Source organism: Chaetura pelagica, unplaced genomic scaffold (genome assembly GCF_000747805.2).
Source record: "Chaetura pelagica isolate M959 unplaced genomic scaffold, ChaPel_1.0 scaffold757, whole genome shotgun sequence".
NCBI classification, from domain to species: Eukaryota; Metazoa; Chordata; class Aves; order Apodiformes; family Apodidae; genus Chaetura; species Chaetura pelagica.
Genome location: NW_009970727.1, coordinates 1,080,431 through 1,099,532, shown reverse-complemented (window position 1 = coordinate 1,099,532; position 19,102 = coordinate 1,080,431). Strand labels below are relative to the sequence as shown.

Here is a 19,102-nt window from a genome sequence, read left to right as displayed (position 1 = left end):
TCCTGCTGACTTCCATCCCTGCCCTCAGAGTCAGCTCAGGCTGCCAGGGAGGGCTGAAGACTCTCTGCTCCTCACATTCCTAAGCACAGGAACAAGACTTGGAGTGGGCAAGGTTTGGTTCTTCCTGCCAAGTAGCCAGCTGATTCTGGCTGAAGATAACTGTACACCAAAGTAGGACAAAAAAACTGGGCTCTGATCTACACTCTTCTTTCATAAGGAGCCCTGATACAGCTCTGAAGCTTTGTCACCACTAAGATGTCAGCTGCAGCAGGCAGGTCCTGGAATGCCTGTTTCTTGGCTCCATGAACAAAATTGATTCTGTCCTCAGTCACTGGCAGTGAGATCCCACTGCAGTCTCATGGCACAGCCCAGGTTTTCCCTTGGGCTTTCAGAAATACTTTTACTCAAGAATTTAGCCTTTGCATTTGTTCTTAATATGATCCACAACAGCAGAAAATAAACTGAAGTTAAGCTACTTTAAGGTCAGGGCTGCTGATGCAAGGAACAGGAAGGAGAGAAAGTCTCTGCACTAAATGGAAGAGACACAGATGAAAAATGAGTTGTCACCAACCAAGGAACAGAATCCAAAGGTCCAATCTGTGCCCCATCAGCCATTTTGCTCCCTTAATATGTGTTTTTCCATAGCAAGTGATCAGTTTACCAAGCAGATCTGGTAGCAAGTAAAAATGGAGAGCATTGCATGTTTAAAAACAAACCAGCCATCAGAATTCCTGATACATGGATCAAAATGGAAAGAAAGTTTAAACTGAACAGCAGAAACTTTAAGGAATCTGGAACTCTGGCTGTAAAACCGACTCTGCTCTGGCAAAACATCCCTTTCCATGTGGGAACCTCAAGATTCCCATTTTTCTAAGAAGAAACTGGACATGATGGGAAGATGAAGCCAATCAGAAGAAAAAAAAATAATACAAAAATAGAAATTTCTGAGAGGGAAGAAAAGCGTTTGTGCTGGGCAGGGTATCCCAGCTTCTCAGAATGCTTGTGCAAGGAGGCACAGGCTGCTTTTGTGTGCACTTCCTATCTGCAGCACACCACACCTACCAGTAACTGCAATGTTTTTGAAGACAAAAGACTTTAAATTGCAACCTGCTGCCAGCTGGGAGTTTGTCCAGACAGCTCCAGGCAGGGGTGACTCACCTGCAGTCCTGCTGCTGGGCCTGGGACACTCTCCACTGGGGCCTTCTCCTCCTGATGAGCTGCCACAGGTTTTTCCAGTTTAGATGAGCTCTCCCCTTTTGGGGCTGGAAAGAAGCACAGAAAACATTCAGGTGTGGACATTTGTACAAGAGGGTTCCCAGGACAAAAATAGTAACTTTTCTGTTTTTAAACGGGGTGGGAGAAATCTCTTCTCCATTTTAAAATGGAGAAACCAAAGCAAGGGAAGAAGCAGCAATCTGTCCTGACTGTGAGCTCAAGGAAACATCAGACAAATTCAGGCTGTCAGTTCATTGTTTTAGCTATTAACCTGCCCTGCCTGAGGTATCAAATTTGCTGTTAAAACAAAACAACAAAAGCAGCAAGATCTAGAGAGGCAGGAATCCAGGTAGACCTGGGTGCTTGCAATGGAAACAGATGATTTGCCCATTCAGGTAGAAGTGAGTGCAGAGAACAGAACAAAGACCAGCACATTTCACTTCCAATCTCCTCCAGCACCAGGCACAGCAGAGCACTCTTACTTCCAGGACAGCCTGGGAGGTGCCAGGGGGGATTAAACCAGGTTTCCTGGTGTTGCTGACCTGTCAGGTAGAACACCCCATCATCTCTGCGCTTCACCACGACGTGATCCACTGCCAAGGTGATGGGAACAGGGCCAGGGGAGGTGGGGTACACCTGGGGGCTGTCATCCTGGAAAAAAAACAAAGAGATGAACTGCTGTGACAGCTCTGGCAACTCTGCAAAGGACTCCCCTTGCCCCCAGCCTTCAGAGGAGTAGTGTTACTGACTGGCAGCACTGCCAGAGCTCACCAAGGTCACCCCTCACAGCCTTGAGAATCAAGACTGTGAGTCTCAGGCTGCATAGGAAGCACTTCTCAGAGTTCTGTTATATCCATAAGAAAGGCTGAGGAGAGGCCTATGACCATCACCCTGAAGGCTGCTCTCACAGTTGTCATCCTACAAATTCCTGATTCAAATCCCCAGCCAATATTAGCCAAAAAAGCCAATATCCCTTAGTCTGAAGACTTTCAAGCTGCTGTGAAGCAGCCCTGGTTCCTGCTTGGCAGTGGAGCCAAAGCATGGATTCCAAAGAGGTTCAATCAAGAACTTATCAGTCCCCCCTCTTAAATACCAGCCAGCTCTTGCACAATGTTTCCTATCTGTAATTCTCAAAATGTTTCCAGAAAAGGTCAACTATTTCCCATTTTGCACAGGCCCTTGGTGGATGAGGTATTTCATTATTTCCTTTCAGCTGCAAAACAGGTCACCAACAAAGCTGGGAGAGAATGTGCATGTCAGGCTCCCACTTCTCCACAACCTGACCACTCCAGAATTCCATTGTGTACTCCTTCATCCCTAAGACAGTTTTTAGAAGCAGAATGAAACAGTATCAGGAAACCAGGACCTCCACACAGGCCCAAAGCAATCCCACAGCACCCCTTCCCTAGCAGAACCTTGCAAGTGAGCTCTGCCCAGCCTACCATCCTGTGGGGAAACCCTTGTTCCCCACACACTCACCTTCAACGTGATTTTGGCATCCACAACTTCTATCTCCATGGGGATTACCTCTGGAATTATTTCATCCTCAAGAAAAGGGCCAAGGTTGGTAAGGAAGGACATGAAGAAGTCTGCTGTGTAACTGTGGACCAGCATCTGGAGGAAACCATTCTGCACAGCCAGGGGGGAGTGCACAGCAGCACCAGGTCCTGCTGCCAGACGTAGACACACATCTGGCTGGGTCTGACCAGCTTCAGGGGCTGAAGGCTTCTCTGCACCTGGATCTCCTAGAGCTAAAGCAGAAAGACCTTGATGCAGAAGGTGGCAGCAGTGGCAAGAGATCAACTCAAAACAGGTATCCTGAAAAGCCTTTTACTGGTCAGATGGAGAAGAGAGTCAGGTTCACAGTGACAGCAGCCTGAAATCACCCTTCACATGAAAAGAATCCAAATTTCAAATTATTAATAGTCCATATCTCAGGAACTAACACCAGAACTGGAGGATACAGGGTGCCTTCAGAAAGCAAAATGTATAGAAAGAAAAATGAACCATAATACTGTATAATCTTGTATCATCCACTTCAAAATACAAGCATATTTAACTGCAGTGGAATAATTTCCTTGGGGGCCACAGCAGCATTGAGTTCTTCACAGAATCACAGAATGTTTGGAGTTGGAAGGGACCTCTAGAGAAAATCAAGTCCAACCTCCCTGCTAAAAGCAGGACCACCTGGGGCAGGTCACACAGAAAATTCTTGTTCAAACGTAAGAAAACATGTGGAGTTGTCATTGCAAAATGCTTAAAACTCATGTTCAAATGTTCAAAACTCATGTGCCAGGTGTGTGAGAGAAACACGAACCAGCTTGGGTTCATGTGATCTCAGAGGTCTTTTCCAACGGTGAGGATTCTGTGATTGAAGCTCCCAGAGGCATTCCCCACCTCTCACCACCTCAGCACACTTGGAACCAGCCTTTCACCTCAGCTTCCATTCCACGTTGCCCCCTCGTGGCCACAGGCAGCACGGTCTTCGAGTTTCAACCTGGGGAAGTACCCTAGCCCAGAAGCATTATATTTAGGGCAGGAATAACTTCAGGGTTTCCCTGCAACCTTTATTCACTCTTTTAATTCATTCCATTCATCTTATCAGCAATTAGAAAAATCCCAGTCACCGGTTACTAAGCACCACAGAGCTTGGCTGTGCAGGGACTTTGGAAACATCTTTCAAAAACCAGATTTCAAACACGGACAGAAAGATTCTCAGCACTCACACTCCCTCACACATGTTGTATTTCAATCCTAAATACACTGAACGTTAGCACTGAAGTGCCAGTTAAAATTTAATGCTCCCTGAGGGTGGTGGGTATAAAAGCCAGTTAAAGAAGCACAGTTATGGAAGCAGATTTTGAGAGGCAGGGACATACCCAGGTAGCCACGCAGGTACTGCCACATCCCAACATTGCTCAGTTGCTCTGGAACCACGTTCATCACTTGTACAGCAACAGACAAGTCATCCCCTCGTGCCTCTATTCCACAGCTGACCTCACTCATCTTCAACACAAGGACAGACACCTGGAACAGCAAGTGACAAACTCAGGTTAAACAAACATCACCCCAGGGTTCAATTTTCCACAGGAAAGCTGGGGAGGGACTTTGGACAAGGGCTTGGAGTGAGAGGACAAATGGGTAATGGATCAAAACAGGAAGAGGGGAGGTTTAGGTTGGACATGAGGAGGAAATTCTTCGCTGTGAGGGGGGTGAGACCCTGGCCCAGGTTGCCCAGGGAAGCTGTGGCTGCCCCATCCCTGGCAGTGTTGAAGGGCAGGTTGGATGGGGCTTGGAGCAACTTGGGCTGGTGGGAGGTGTCCCTGCCCATGCAGGGGGTTGATCTATATGATCTTGAAGGTCCCTTCCAACACAAACCATTGTGTGATTCTATGATTCGCTTAAAGACAATATTACAGTGAAAAGGAACAGAACTCTGACCAGCTGAAGGCTGGGGTCTTCACTCTGGGAAGTGGAGCTGTTTATTTCAGGAGACACTCTGCCCTCATCCTCTGCCATCAGGCTTGCTCTGCTGCCTGTGTCACTGTGGACCTGAGGAAGATTCCCTGAGGGAAGAGGGTCCAGGCTGGGTTCTGAAATAGAAAGAATAACAACAACTTGATCCTGTTTCTTTTTCTGGTTTTAAGAAGTCCTGATCTCAGCATCTGTCTGAATCTCATGGCCTATCAGCCTGTACCACCCACTGGGGAACTCTCTCCAGCTCCTCAGATGAATTTCAGCAATACAGAGCTGAAGTGAAAGTCACACATTGAAATGCTCAGTGCACCCTATTCCAGCCACCCCTTCCTAAATACTGTGTCCCACCCACCCCCCTGCACACATTTACAGTCCTTGCTCTTGGGTCAAATGCTTTAGAACATCCTTGTGTGCATGGGTCACCCTTCCCACTTGTTTATACTCCTCATCTCAAAGGAAAAACACCTACAAAAGCAGAAAGAGACACTGGGTGAACTGCTCACAACCTTCCCAAAGAAGGAGTGACACCAGGGAACTCCACGCAGCATGACTTGGTTGCCCCTGGCAGAGAACTGTTCACCAGTGGGAAATAAGAGTGAGGAGGAGGATAAAGCCAAGGGGCTGTTACCAGAGTCTGTGAGCATCACAAAACCATCACTGCCATCGCTGTCCACAGACAGCCCATCCTCAGGGCCACTCCCATCCACGGATGTGGTGTCAAAGGAATGCTGGGATGCTGTCCTCTTCATGGAGAAGAACCTCATTCGGCTGCTGCTGCCCCCACCTGGAGTCACTGCTCCCTCTTCTGCTTTGGGCACAGAATCCCTGCCAAAAAAACACAGCCATCAAGGCAAACAGTTTAGCCTCCATGTCACACAGACACCAGGTTGGACCCTGAACACTTGCAAGTCAGATTCTAGTGTACTGAAACCATCCCCAGGAGATGAAGATCTAACCTCTCTCCCATCCCAATGATATGGAAAGAAAGGGAGCAGTCTGCCTCCATTTCCCCATCCCCAGCAGCCTCCCAGCTGTTGTGCAGCCCAGGAGGATGGCCCACTCACTTGGCTGGGGGGAGAGAGAGCATCTTCTGCATGGTGGAGGTCATCTTCTCCCGGCTCAGGCTCAAAGCATCTTTTGTAATAGACATGGCTTCTTTGGTGAGGTCCATAGTGACGTGCAGAGCTTCCTTTGTGGCATCCTTGGTGATGTGCAGTGCACTTGACAGCTCCACCTCGATGTTCTTCAGAGGGATGAGCTCTGCCTGGCCATTGAGAGCAGCGTTTCCCCTCCCCAAGGGCTGTGTGTCTGAGGTTGGGCTAGAAGGGAGGATAGGAGGGCTCTGAGGATAGCTGCTGCTCTCTGCTGGTCTTTCTGCAACCAGGGCTTCCACAGCTTCATGGGCTTCCTCTATCAAACCTTTCTCCTCTATGCTCTTACTATGTGGAGCTGTACTCAAAACTCCGTCGCTTGTGGATCTTGGGAGTCTCTCCAGTGGTACAGTGGTTACACTGGGAGCTATATTTTCAATCCCACTGTCCTCCAGGACCTCTGAGGTGCTGCATACTCCCTTCTCTGAACTGGTCTCTGATTTCAGTCCCTTCTCTTCAGCCACCAGCCCCTCCTTGCTGTCTGAAGGCGAGAGCTCCGACTCAATCAGGCTTGTTGTGTCTGAGTCCAGGGACCTGGGTTCCAAGACAGAGCTTGGTGCAGGATTCATGAGCAGGGCCACCTCAGCACTGTGGAACACAACTCCTACACAGGCAGACATGGGGTCTAGAGGAGACCCTGTCACTTCCTGGGTATCTTGGGCCAACTGCTCCTGTAGTGCTTGCAGAACTTCTCTCATCCTGAGTAGCACCAAGTACTGGTAGTGGTTGAGCCGAACTTTGACATGAACAGAGGAGGACACAAGGACATGGACATCAGCAGAGGCTTCCAGCTCTTTATCATCTATTCCACCATCCATTTCACAGTCAGATTCCCCCAAGACATCCATTGTCTCTGGGACCTTGGAGATGTTCTTCAGATCCTGGTCAGTCTTTGATCTTTGACAAAACCCATGTTCTCTGGAAAGGTTCTGATTCTTGGAGTGATGGCTAAAGCTGGCAGAGGGCTTGATTTTCAACTCAGGGGCAGCCAATTCCTGTCGCTTAGCTATCTGAGCTTGCCTCCATCTCTTGGGAAGGCAGGCCCAAATGGAAAGGGGAAAAGGGTCAATAAAGCTAAGGGCTCTGCCTTTGGAGCTTTCAGCTCCCTCAAAGCCCAGGGAAAGCTCAGTGAAATTCAGAGACCACAGATCTTCAGAGGCAGAGGTTTTGCATAGCAGCTGGGGAAAGCCTGGCTGCTTTGGAGGCCTGTCCTCCACCTCATAGGCATGGCGCAGGAAAAGGGTGTGGAGGAGACTGAAATTGTCCTGAGACCTTGGGAACTTAGTGTAGCTGGAGTGGAAGAATTCTGAGCTGGCAAACTGACGGAAGAGGCTCTGGAGGTCCTGACAGGTGCAGGATGGAGCGTGGCGGGTGTTGGTGGCAGTCACCTCTGACATGCAGATGCAGAGGCTCTGCGGACGATCCGGATGGTCACAGACTTTCTTCTCCACAGGGATGTTCAGCTACACAGAGAAGACAGACAGTACAAATAAAGCAGCGAGAAGGGAAATTAACAGAGGCTTGTCCTGGCCATCTACACAGAAGGTCAGCTGTGAGATACAGGAAAAATTCAGAAGTCTTGGTCCCATTAAAATCCCAAGAGTTGGACTAAACTCTCAGTTTACCCCTATCTGAAAAATTAAACTTACAAATCAGGGAAGAGGAAAGAGACATGAGGGAATTTGAATATAATTTGATTTTTAGGTTCTTTTACCATCCATGGCTTATGTAGCAGCTCATCTTAAAACCACTGCTTTGATCTCTTTCTGAAAGGACTTTCAGTTCTTTAAGCCTCCTCCTCACAGAACTACTAACAGGGGTAGAAAGTGGAAACACTCCAGGATGTCAGTGCAGCAGATGGAGGCCCACTGGGAATGGTATGAGAGTCAAAGTGGTTTCCAAGGGCCAGAAAACAACTTTTGACTATTGGAATCAACCATTTCTGCTTGACACTGTTTTCATAAATACTGACTTGTCTGCCTGGAACTCAAGGACCTGTTTAAATGCCCATAAATCAAAACAGAACTAAAACAAATGGTAGACTGAAGTCAGCGAAAGGCAGAGGGTTTGTTTTCTCATTCTGGACCATTTCCTTGGTCTCCTGCTCTTTCCATGACAGGGAACATTGAAGACTGGGAACAGAAGGAAGGGGCTGGTACCTTCAGTTTGAAGCCATCCAGCCGAACATCAACATGCTCATCCCGCTTGCCCGAGTCGTCCAGCTTGTAGATGGCTTTGAACTGCTCCAAGCTGCGACAGAGATCCAGGCAGAAGAGGTTCATCCAGAGCACACTTGCTGTGTCCAGGGTAAGCATCAGGCCATTCAGCTGTACATACAGGTTTGGGCATGGAACTACAATGAAACAGAATGGAGACAGGTTAATCGCAGCAGTAAAGGCTCTTCAGGTGGTCTGCAGCTCAGTGTGTAACCTGCACTGACAACACCAACCCAGAGAGCTTCAACTCCCTCTTCAAGACAAACCTGATGAAAGGGAGCTGTGCACATTCTGCACCAGGCAAACTCTACCCTGGAGTGCCTGGAGGCACTGGAAGAGGTTGCCCAGGGAGGTTGTGGAAGCCCCCTCCTTCGAGGTGTCAGGTTGGATGAGGCTTGTGCAGCCTGGGCTGGTGGGAGGTGTCCCTGCTCATAGCAGGGAGGTTGGAACCTGATGATGTCTAAGGTCCTTTCCAACTTAAACCATCCTATCATTCTACCCCACTTTCCCAGAGGCAAAAAAAAAAAATAATTAAAAAAAATATAAATGCAAACATCAGGAAACTAAACAAATATGGACACAGAATCTGTAACAGGGTTCACACCTAAAGAATTCAGTTGACTGATTCCTTCAGAAACTTAGGAAAGAAGGTGCTAACCTTGGTGTATTACCTGGAAAGTCCTGATTGTCTGGGAAGTAATACTCTGTGAACTCAATATGGATTGCAGAGACCTGATGAGGAAGTTTGAGGAATTTTCTACTACAGGAAAGCAACATGGAGGGTTTCTTACTTTGTTGACCAGCTGTAGAAACCTGAAAACACAAGGGTAAGAAGCAGTTGTGCAGAGTTCAGATTTGGCAAAACAGTGTCCCAGTAACCCTGCAGGCTCCTATATTCAATCCAGCTCATTTACTCAAACATACTTTGCTTTCAAGTAAAAATAAAACCTTTTTCTACCTGCTAATATTGCCAGCTCCTCTCCTTTGAGGGAATTTAGTTCTGTCTCCTGTCACTGCTAGTAAAAGCAATGATGAGCAGAATTAGGTGATGTGAATACACAGAACTAAAATCTGTTCTAGCTTTCTTCATGGTTAAGAGCAAGTTGGCAAACCTATTGTAGGCTCTGGTACTGATTATGCTCTTGCAAAGGGTATGTGGGTGATCCAGTCAAGTGATGCTTTCTGTCCTCGGGCAGGAAGCATGAGGGAAGACTTATTCTTCCTCTGTCAAAAGATCCATCCTCACTAACTTCCCAAATGCATGATACCTTTCACCCCAGGCCTGCCTAATGCTTGATGCAAGTCTGGATGTGACCAGAGTACAGAAACTCTGTGGCTCTGAATGCAATTTCCTCTGAGGAAGGAAACTATCCACACTCCATCCTTGGTTTAAAAGCTTTAAGCGCAACATAATGATGGGATTTGGGTTCTCTGGGCAGAGCTTTGATTGTCTTGAATGACCTGAGATTTGAATTGTTTGGTTGAACCATATCAGATTAAATATCTTTTTAAAAAATTACATGTGAACACATCCTGACACTGCTCAGATTCCTACCTGGTGGACATCCAGGTCATCCACTCGAACCACCACACAGCTGGATCGAAGCCGATTCCAAGGGGGGTGCCTGAGTCGGGGCAAACTTGTGGGAGGTCCACGGCCCTTCTCTGAGGGACTTTTAGGAGTACTCAATGAAGGATCTGTGGGGATGGAAAAGCAGAACCAGCAGGGTTTTGCTCATCTCCTTGGCAGTGAACTTCACCATCACTACCAACACAGATGTACTTAGACAGCAGAATTAACGGCCCCAAAATTAGAAACAGATGAGCATGGTAAGGCAGGGAAAAACCTTAGGACTTCTGAAGGAAGAACACTTTGAAAGATGAGCCTGCTCTCTAGCAGAAGAACACATTCTTCAGCCAGGCTTATGAAGAAACTAGGAAAGTGAGCACTGCAGCCTGTCCATTCCTGTGCAGTGTTATTCCAGCCACCTTCCCTCACCATTCTGCTTATGGTTTTTAGTGTGTTGTGGCTCTCTGCACCAACAAATCAGCTGGCTAAACTGGGGAGAGGCAACTGGAGTTATTGCTGCATGCAGAAAAATTGTTACCATCTTGTTACCAGCTTTGTTAGGAGTTTTATGAACTGCCATTACCTGGTTTCTTTTTGAAGGGGGAAAGTGGAGTCCTGGGAAATGCAGGGTCCATTTCTTCATAACGCTTCTCAATCTTGCTTTGAAATTCACTGACCAACCTCTTTGCCCACTGTCCCCGTGTTTCCATAGCTTCACTGTACCTCACCCAATGCTTGCAGGCATCTCCTGCACAAAAGCAAACATCCTGGCATTAAAAATGAGGTTTCTGGATACACACAAGCCTCAGACACAAGCAGATCTGGACAGGATTCCTCTTTATTGGCATCAGATCTGAACATACAATCTGCAGCAAAGTGCTTGTGAAACAAGTGCAGCCTTTCACAACTAGCAGAGCTGGTCCCACTAGTAAGTGTTCCAAATTCAAGTGTTGGGAAGAACGCAAAGGTCACTTTTCCTTGATTTTTCAGCTAACCACAAACAGATTTTCTCCTGGCATGCATCCTATAGCCCTTCCGAATCCATCAGGCACATTTAGGAACCAGATTCAGAGCTTAAGCAACTGAAAAGGAATCCAAAGTTTCAAGTTGATGTGTTTATGACTGACAGTAACTTATTCTTCTCCTTGTGCTTTGCTCTGCCAGCAACATGTCAGTCACCCATTGACAGGTAAATCAGATTAACCCTGCCCATGGGGACTGAAGTCCCAAGTCCTTTGTGGAGCCTTTCTTCCAGCCCTACCTGAAGCCATTCAGCATCACTGCTCCTCAAACTCTTTCTTATCTCTCTCCTCAAGCTGGAAAGCCACACACTCCCCTACCTGCCCTGTGGAAAGGATAATAGTCAAAAGCCATCCTCCTGAAGGTCAGCTGCATGGCACCTCCCAGCATCCCATGCTTTAAAGTGCCTGTGGAAAAGAAAACAGATAAAAACCATAAGCACAGAATGGTTTGGGTTGGAAGGTAGCTTAAAGATCATCTATATCCAACCTCTGCATGGGCAGAGACACCTCCCACTAGACCAGGTTGCTCCAAACCCCACACAACCTGCCCTTCAACACTTCCAGGGATGGGGAATCCATGACTTTCCAAGCCCTGATCCAAGAGAATTCAGAACAACATTGCTCTGATTGCCACCACTGATTGATTGTCACCATGGCCACTATTAGAGTATCAGAAAGTTGTATCAAAATCGTGTCCTAGCCAAGGACCAGTACAACTGAATGTAACAGTAACATGCAAGATGTTTGTTTTCAAGAGGAAAATCCTCCTTCAAGGCAGAAAACTGATGAATGGATCAGTGTTTTCCTCCTGGAGCTGCTCTCTCAGTTACCTGTCTCCTGAGTGTGGCTGTCATCACAGATATGCAGATCCAGGCGTGAGATGAGGAGGTGGTAGGAGGACTCCTTCATGTCATGCTTATCAAAGTATTGACTGATGCTACTTGCATTTGGGCTGACTCCAAAGGGCTGAGACCAGGACTGCTGGGTACTTGGAGCAGGTGGTGTGATCTATTAGAGACAAACACAGTAAGAACCAACAGAAAGCAAAATATTGTAGAAATTGAATTGGTAGTCCAGAAATTTGGATCCTTTCCTACGTCCCCATGAACAAAACTCTTTGTCTGTGTGGTTCTGCCTCCTCTACATCAAGCTAGTCTTCATTTATCTTGAAATAGACTTCCAACACCAGAAGCAATACTCCACTTCCCTCATTCTTGCCTCAAAAAACATCTTTGGCCCTTTTCCTTACATATTTATTCTGCAACATTCATCAAACTACTACTCAGCACAGTGTTTTGAAAACAAAGCCAGTGGTTAGGGAAGTTCAAGGTTACTGGCAGAAGCAGCTGCTCCATGGTTCTCATGCCCTGCTAAGCTATATGCAAACCCAAGAACAACTGCAAACATCAAGAGCCCTTTCCAGAGTATTAGGAAGATAAAAAGAAGCCTGAACAACAACAGTCAAATTGCATGTCAATGTTTTCCCTGGAGAATCCCAGTTCACTTTGTTTTCATGGCTTAATTTATTGTACCAGAGGCCTTTCCCCAAGGCTTGTGCAGATTGTCATTCCACTCTTTCTAGAACATATTTATTGCTTGTTACAAATCAAATCCTTTTGGGACCCTCTGCAACTTTCCATGTGCCAGCCGAACTGGAAAACCCATGAAAGTCACCACCACTTTTTCCCTGCCATCAGATAGGATCCAGCCTTTGACTATGTGCGAACATTTCCTAATGCTTATTGGGAATGAATCCCACTCCTTTGGTCACTTCAGTACCCAAAAAGAGCCCACAATCCATGCAATGCTGACCTGACACCAGGCACCAGATCCTCAGAGAGTGCTCTGTGAGGGAGGCCCAGATGCCACACAAACAGAAACTGCCTCTATCACCTTGTCTTCTCCTTTTTACTAGCAGACCAACATCCAAATTATTACTCACTCACCTGTACAGACTCTGGTGCCAAGCTTTTCCTTTGCTGAGCAGACTTCTCCATGGCTTCACTCAGAGACTCTGCATATTTCATCATTGCTTTCAGCTGTGAATCTGTCAGCACCCAGAGCAGGTCATCCAGGAGAAACATCAGCTTGGATGCCATCACATTGCAATCTTTGGTCTGGAACAGCAAGGGAGAGTCTTGTGAAGGGAATGAACAGTTGCTGGGAATGTGGGAGGAAACATGCAGCATCACTGCACCAGGCAGTGAGAAAGTATCCTGCAAAGTAAGGAGGAAACTCTCACCCTTCTCTTCAGGGAGATCTGGATCCTCCCCTGGTTGGTAATGAGTCTCAGAGGAGTAGTAACAGGATCCTGGTCACCATTGTCAGTGGCATCTGCTTCTATCCGAAGTGTCTGCCAGGTGAGCTCTTTGAATGTCAAAACCTGCCCAGAAGGAGAAGAACAGAAAAATGCCGAGATTTTCTATAACTTTAAGCATTAACATAAATGCTTAGATGTGGAATGAAACAAGGCCACAGAAAATCATCCAACACACTTTTATTCTGTGATCCCAGTACAAAAATGACACCATGCCCCAGGTAACATCCAACCCCCTCTCTCAGTTCGAGCATAAAATCAGACAAACCACAAGTGTGTTCAGAGCTGCTCCAGTTTCACTCAAATCAGAGAAGCTTAGAGAAAGGTCTGAACACAAGTCAGCTCTCAGCCACCCTCTTCCACCAAGCCTTCACTGGATGAGAATTCAGACACCAGCCTGATTACCCCAGGGGAATGGGGTACCATGTCATGCCAGGCAGCACAGGACAACCCTTTACCTCTCCTCTCTGCGGGTCTGTGATGCGGGTGAGTCGCAGGTCGCTCTGTTGCCAGTTTGGATTGACACTGTAGCCTTGGAGCTGCCAGAGCTCAAAAGAAGCATGAAAGGCCTTGGAGTGAATCTTGATAGTGATGGAATTAACGACAATAAACATCCCCTCCACCACCTTTTCAGCAAAGCCATATTCACTGCAAAGAGAAGATCCCTTGTTGCAATAAAAGGCCTGGTAGAGGTAAGGCTAGAGAGAGAGACTCCAATGTTCGAGACACTTAAACCCGAGTGCAGGAAGGCCAGTGGTTAACCAACCAGAACCATGGCCACCCATACCACAGTGGGGTGTCAGAAAGAACCTAGAGGGCTGAGGGTCTGACCTTTGACCTGCAGCCAGAGCAATGGGGGACTGTCCATTGGGTGGCCGAGGCTCCTCACATGTCCGCATCTCCACCTCCACTTTATCCAGGTACTGCAAGGACACAAGGGAGCAGTAAACATCAAGACTCCAGCTCAGCCTAACAGCCTTAGCTCTGACACTCCAGGGCAGGGATAAACAAGCTCTGGAGTCTCATGTGTTAAAGCTCTCACACCACCAGTGCCAGGATCGTTGGGTAATCTGAATCCCCAGAAATGGAGTGGAACATAAACAACAAAAACCAGGCACAAGGTGGCCCTGGACTTCACTGAGAGCTCAGGCCAGCTCTGTCCTGCAGTGAAATGTGGGTCTTGTGGGAGGTCAGTCATTGCCAAACTGGATTATTCTCAGAAATCCCCTTCCCCTACGTGCTGAGGGCCTGGAGGATTTAGGTCAAGGGAAAGTTTGAGTATGCAGTTCAGTTTCCCTTCACAGACCTTCTCTCAAATAGGAGAGATTAAAAAGGGTGAGGGTGAAAGGGAATGAACAAGAAGCAAAACATTACCAGGCAGATTGGGTGTGTTTTCAGCTTCGTCCACTGGATCTGAAACAACAAAGTTGAGGTTACAAGGGTTATCTTTGCAGTGGAAAGTTTGAGAAATTGCAGGGAAGCATTTGAGCACAAAGTTCTTCTCTGAGGAACAACCTCAGTGACAACCCATCATGTGTGGCCATATCCAGGTCAGACAGGCTGACAGAGACAAGTCAAAAGACATTCCAGCCACCAGACCTATAAATCAAGCTTCAATTCTGGATTTCATGTATCATCACAAGTAACAGATACTCTGCAGGTCAGATGCTGACTTTTCATACTCCCTTATGGAGAACATTCTTGTCCTTAAAGAGTTTACAATTAACTGCTGCTGTAACTGGAAGCCAGGTAAGTCTTTTGAGGAGCGTGCACAAACCAGGGAGATTAATTCTCTTACAGTGACACTTATTCTGCAGTTCTTGTAGGAGGGAGAACAAATGTTTGTTACTAAATTAAGCAGATCTGACTCTAAAAACAGAACGGATCAGATGAGCAAGAGTGGCTCATTTTTATTGTCACTTGGCAGAGAAGAACCATATTTCTTTCCTAGCAAGTCTCTCCAATACACTAAAAACTTTTCCGTTCATGTAATGCAACTGTGGTTGGTACCAACTGAGACTGAACAATCTGGCATTTCCTATCCACCGGAAAAAAGAATAATTTTGCTCTAAATAGCACGAGGAGGAAGAATTTGTGAAAGAGCTGAGTGTGCAAAAGTGCAAGTGCATGCACAGTGTCAGTGACCATGCATGTAAATGGAGAAGTGTGGGTATAAAGGCTGAATGCAGAGAGTGCAGCTCTTCACACACAGTTTGCACATTTCTTATGAACTGCATTTTCAACAATTAAGACCTCAGCTCAACTTGTTTTTACAACTCCTCACAGCATCATTAGGCTTCCAGAGAACTGCACTCTATTTCTTTTTGTTTCCTGTCCCTGTTGGAGGGCTGTGTTACTTTGTCAGCACTGAAAAAAATCATCTGTGGGGACAAAGGAAGACACAAAAAAACTCCTCTGATATCAAAATAGCAGAGAAGTGGGAGGGAATGAGCAAAGAGAGGTCTGTAAAATCCTAAATTATGTGGAGGTGATGAATAGGGAATGATTGTTCACTATTTCTTCCAGTAAGAGCACCAGGAGTTTATCAACTAAAACTAGTGTTTGCAGGCTTGACAGAAGCAAAAGCAGATGGAGTGAAGGTGTGAAATTCTTGGCCACAGCACATTGTGGATGTTTAATAAGTGGGTCCTGAAAACACGTGGGTAAATTCCTGGAAATTCATGAGTGGTTATGAAATGCAAAGACCTCACAGCTGGCTTAACAAGTCACCTGCAGGGGAAGAAGGATTCCAGCACACTTTCCCTGCGCTTCCCTCAGCATCCCCTACCATCTGCTGCTGGCTGCTCTCAGGGGTGGAAACCTCAGCTAAGGCTCTGGTGAGACCTGCTGTGGCCACTTCCCAGCCTTCCATCAGCACCATCACACACCTAGAGCACAGGGGCTGAGATGTGGGGATTGAATTAGCTCGTGATCCCTCATCAGGAATGACAACCAGAAGCTGCCAACAGAAGGCCTCAACCATGTCTGAGCCTCCTCTGCTCACCCTGATGGATGCCTTGTTGCAGTAGACCCGAGTGATGGCCAGCCAGGTAGGTAGCTCCAGCACATTCTGCAGCACCTCCTCATCCAGCTCCAGGTTGGTCAGCTGCCCCTGCCCTTTCAGTGTGCTCAGGTTGATTTTGTCTGGAGAGAGATTCTTGGTAAACCTACAAGAGAAGAAAGAGGAGCGTCTAAAAACAACTCCCAACAAAGCTGCTGAGACTGGAGGTGCTTTTAAGAGAGGTATTTTAAATATCAGACTCTCGTTCTTGTTTTGTTCTGACATTTTTAAACCCAGGACATGTTGGTTGCTTTGGAAAAAAAAAACCAAAACCAAACGTCTTTACACTTTGACATTTGAGGATGTGTTTGCTTGTTGTGGTATGTCAAATTCAGGCCTGAAAAACAGAAAGTCCCTTGAAAAGCACTAGGAGAGTGGAAACTACCAAAATTGCCCTGGGACAAAACCAAAGAAAACCAAAGCCAAACTGCAACAGGCCAGCAGTTCTGCTCCCCCCAGAAGAGCTGTATCAGTGGTCAAAAGTTTCATTATCTCGATTCTTTTTGAAGTTTTTGACACAGGAAAGTAAAAAGTCATTAATAAACTATTTTTGTGGCTACTTCTTTAAGCACCAGACTCTCAATCCAGCCTGCTCTTCATCAGCAGGTCCAGGCATGCAACTTAACTCCTCTCCCCAGTGCCCAGCCCAAGCTCCTGTCATCCTCTCACTTTGGCAGCCAGCAGCTGCTGCTCTCTCTGGTTGCAATTTCTCCTCCCAAGATCTTCTGGTGTTTTCACCTCCCTTGCATGCAGTCTGGTATCTTCAGAGCTTTTGAATGCGTGAGATTTACACGCAAAGGATGAAACAGTTTCAGCAGGACTAGCTCAACTACAGTGTATTCTGGTGTAAATCTGAAAACCTCTGACTTCATCAAAACCACCGTGCCCCCTAAGGAACCAGAAGAGCCATTTTAGAGGGCAGCAGGACCACAGAGGCACTGTGTGTGTGTGTCAGCAAAACCACTCTGGGAAGGGTGTCTCCATCAAACCCTTCTGTGCAGAAGGGGCAAGGCACCTCACACAGTTCAAAGCTGAAGACCTCCTGCAAACAATTCACCCGTTGCTGAAGAAGTCAGGGCTTATTCCACACATTCCTCCATGCTAATGCTAATTCTAATTCTGTACAGTGGTCCAGAAAGTGGAAGAGAAAGAAAGACCTCATTGTCAACGTAAGCAGGATTAGTCTCAGTCACACGCTGCCATTCTCTCCTCTCCCTGCACCAGCAGTGTGGGCTCCTTCTCTGTGAAAGGCACAAAGGACATCTTGAACAAAGTCATTGCTCAAAGAGGGGAGGGGAGGAGGAAGCACAGCAACACTGCCAGGATGGCAGCTGATGTGGCCACCAAAGCAGCACGAGGTGTAGCACAAAACCGGCTGAGAGGTCAGAGCAGCTGCTGGTCAGTCAACCCAGGGCTTCCTGGAGGAAAAGTGCCCTTCCAAAGTAAGGTTTTGTTAGGAGAAAGTGTGACAGATGGTGAAGAGCCACTGATGGCAACCTTAACACTACTGATGGGACAGCTCTTGGAAGAGAAGGGTGGCACAAACAGCTCTGAGTTTGCCTACTATTGCTTTTTACCTTGATCTCTGCCACTGAAGAGCCTTTTGCTGCCACAAAAGCCTGACTCAAACATTTACTGTGTCATGCTGTCACCTCCCTCCCCTGAGCTGAAGGTACACAATGACTCATTAAAGATCAAGGTTATAAACACACCTGTCAGCATCTCAGGCTGACATGTTCACTGCAAACTTGTTACTCCCTTTAACCCAAGGCCCTCGTGTTTAAACACACCTAGGAAGGTGGCCAAGTTCAACACTGCTTCTCAGCATCCATAGAAAGAAGTAACACAGTCCAGAGCATGCTCCAATAGCTGCTCCACTGCTGGGGAGATGCAGGGGTAGGCTGAGTGTAATGTTTGTGCTTGCAGTCCCCCTGTGAGCACCCACAACCTCAGACACTGCTGAAAACCAGACAAAATACCTCCAGAGGCAACACATCAGCACCTTTGTCTTGGGTGAGAGAACCAGCTCTGTTGAAAGCTGCTGTAATCACATCCCCTGGGATTGGATACTAAGAATGAAACAAACAGAACCTGAACAGGCAGGTAATAAAAAGCACTTGGCACTGTTAAGCTCACAGGCTACTGTGGGCAGTGATCAGCTTACAGGTGGGGAGAGGCTAAGGCACAAAGCAGCTTTCTCACACTTGTGAAGCAAGGATCAAATCCTCATCCCAGGCTAAGCGTGCTTAGATGGGGAAACTGCTTTCAGCTGGTAATGCAGAAACAAAATAAAAGGACATGCCTGAACCAGGGCATGACTTTTGTTTAATGTGGATGTGTATCAAAAAAACCCAGTAAGGCAGCGAAGGGATGCTAAGATGTGAAACTGGACACGGCTGGGGAGTGGTATGAAACATGATCTAGCTAAAAACAATAACTATTTGTAATCATCTGCAGGGGAAGGCTGCAGAAATCCTGCCAGACAGGTAAAGAAACCACTACCAGACTCTACAGAAGAATCCTTTTCATGAGGTATTCTGGATGCAACAAAATGTGCTGTTCCATCCTCAAAAGAGAGGTTCCAGACCCCACTGATGATAGGACAACAGAAGCTGCAAGGTTTGTAAATAAACTCTCTCTTTTAAACCACACTATCAAAATTCCTGCAGCTCTCAGTGTCTCCCACTGTAAAGGAATCAGAGATCTTCAAATGGGATAATCTTCACATTTAAGACATTTTGATACATGTAATGCTCATTAGATCGGGCTTAGAGGAGGAAAACAAAGTGTGCCCATGAACTTGGGAGTTCATAGATGCCAAATCTTCATTACATCTTGAAAGGAGCTGCTCTGGTCACTGCCAGGAGAAGGGAAAGCATTGAGAGCAGCAATTTCAGCCATTTATTGGCAGACTTGCTCCATTCATGCTCATTAACAGTAACACTTTTGGCAGCATGAATTGCTGGCTTAGAGAAAAGTGAATGAAACCAGTAACTATTCGGAAAACTGACAGTGTGGGATATTTGCACTTTTTTTTTTTTTTGCAACTGTACCAGAAGCCACACAGCACTAA

The 19,102-nt window shown here is 46.8% G+C and overlaps 1 protein-coding gene across 1 annotated transcript in view; it reads right to left on the bottom strand.

The window, feature by feature from the left end:
• The window catches only part of UHRF1BP1 (UHRF1 binding protein 1), a 17,456-nt gene extending 335 nt beyond the window's left edge, over window positions 1-17,121 (bottom strand). The window contains exons 1-20 of the mRNA XM_010007123.1: window positions 17,087-17,121; window positions 15,973-16,135; window positions 14,343-14,381; window positions 13,800-13,891; window positions 13,427-13,616; window positions 12,894-13,034; window positions 12,598-12,768; window positions 11,482-11,659; window positions 10,970-11,056; window positions 10,213-10,377; window positions 9,615-9,757; window positions 8,731-8,872; window positions 8,003-8,196; window positions 5,757-7,306; window positions 5,321-5,517; window positions 4,657-4,808; window positions 4,095-4,242; window positions 2,695-2,960; window positions 1,758-1,866; window positions 1,159-1,262 (exon numbers count right to left, since the gene is read on the bottom strand). Of these exons, the coding sequence (XP_010005425.1) occupies window positions 1,159-1,262; window positions 1,758-1,866; window positions 2,695-2,960; window positions 4,095-4,242; window positions 4,657-4,808; window positions 5,321-5,517; window positions 5,757-7,306; window positions 8,003-8,196; window positions 8,731-8,872; window positions 9,615-9,757; window positions 10,213-10,377; window positions 10,970-11,056; window positions 11,482-11,659; window positions 12,598-12,768; window positions 12,894-13,034; window positions 13,427-13,616; window positions 13,800-13,891; window positions 14,343-14,381; window positions 15,973-16,135; window positions 17,087-17,121 (4,266 nt within the window). The remainder of the gene's footprint in view (window positions 1-1,158; window positions 1,263-1,757; window positions 1,867-2,694; window positions 2,961-4,094; window positions 4,243-4,656; window positions 4,809-5,320; window positions 5,518-5,756; window positions 7,307-8,002; window positions 8,197-8,730; window positions 8,873-9,614; window positions 9,758-10,212; window positions 10,378-10,969; window positions 11,057-11,481; window positions 11,660-12,597; window positions 12,769-12,893; window positions 13,035-13,426; window positions 13,617-13,799; window positions 13,892-14,342; window positions 14,382-15,972; window positions 16,136-17,086) is intronic.
• Between the last annotated feature and the right edge of the window lie 1,981 nt (window positions 17,122-19,102).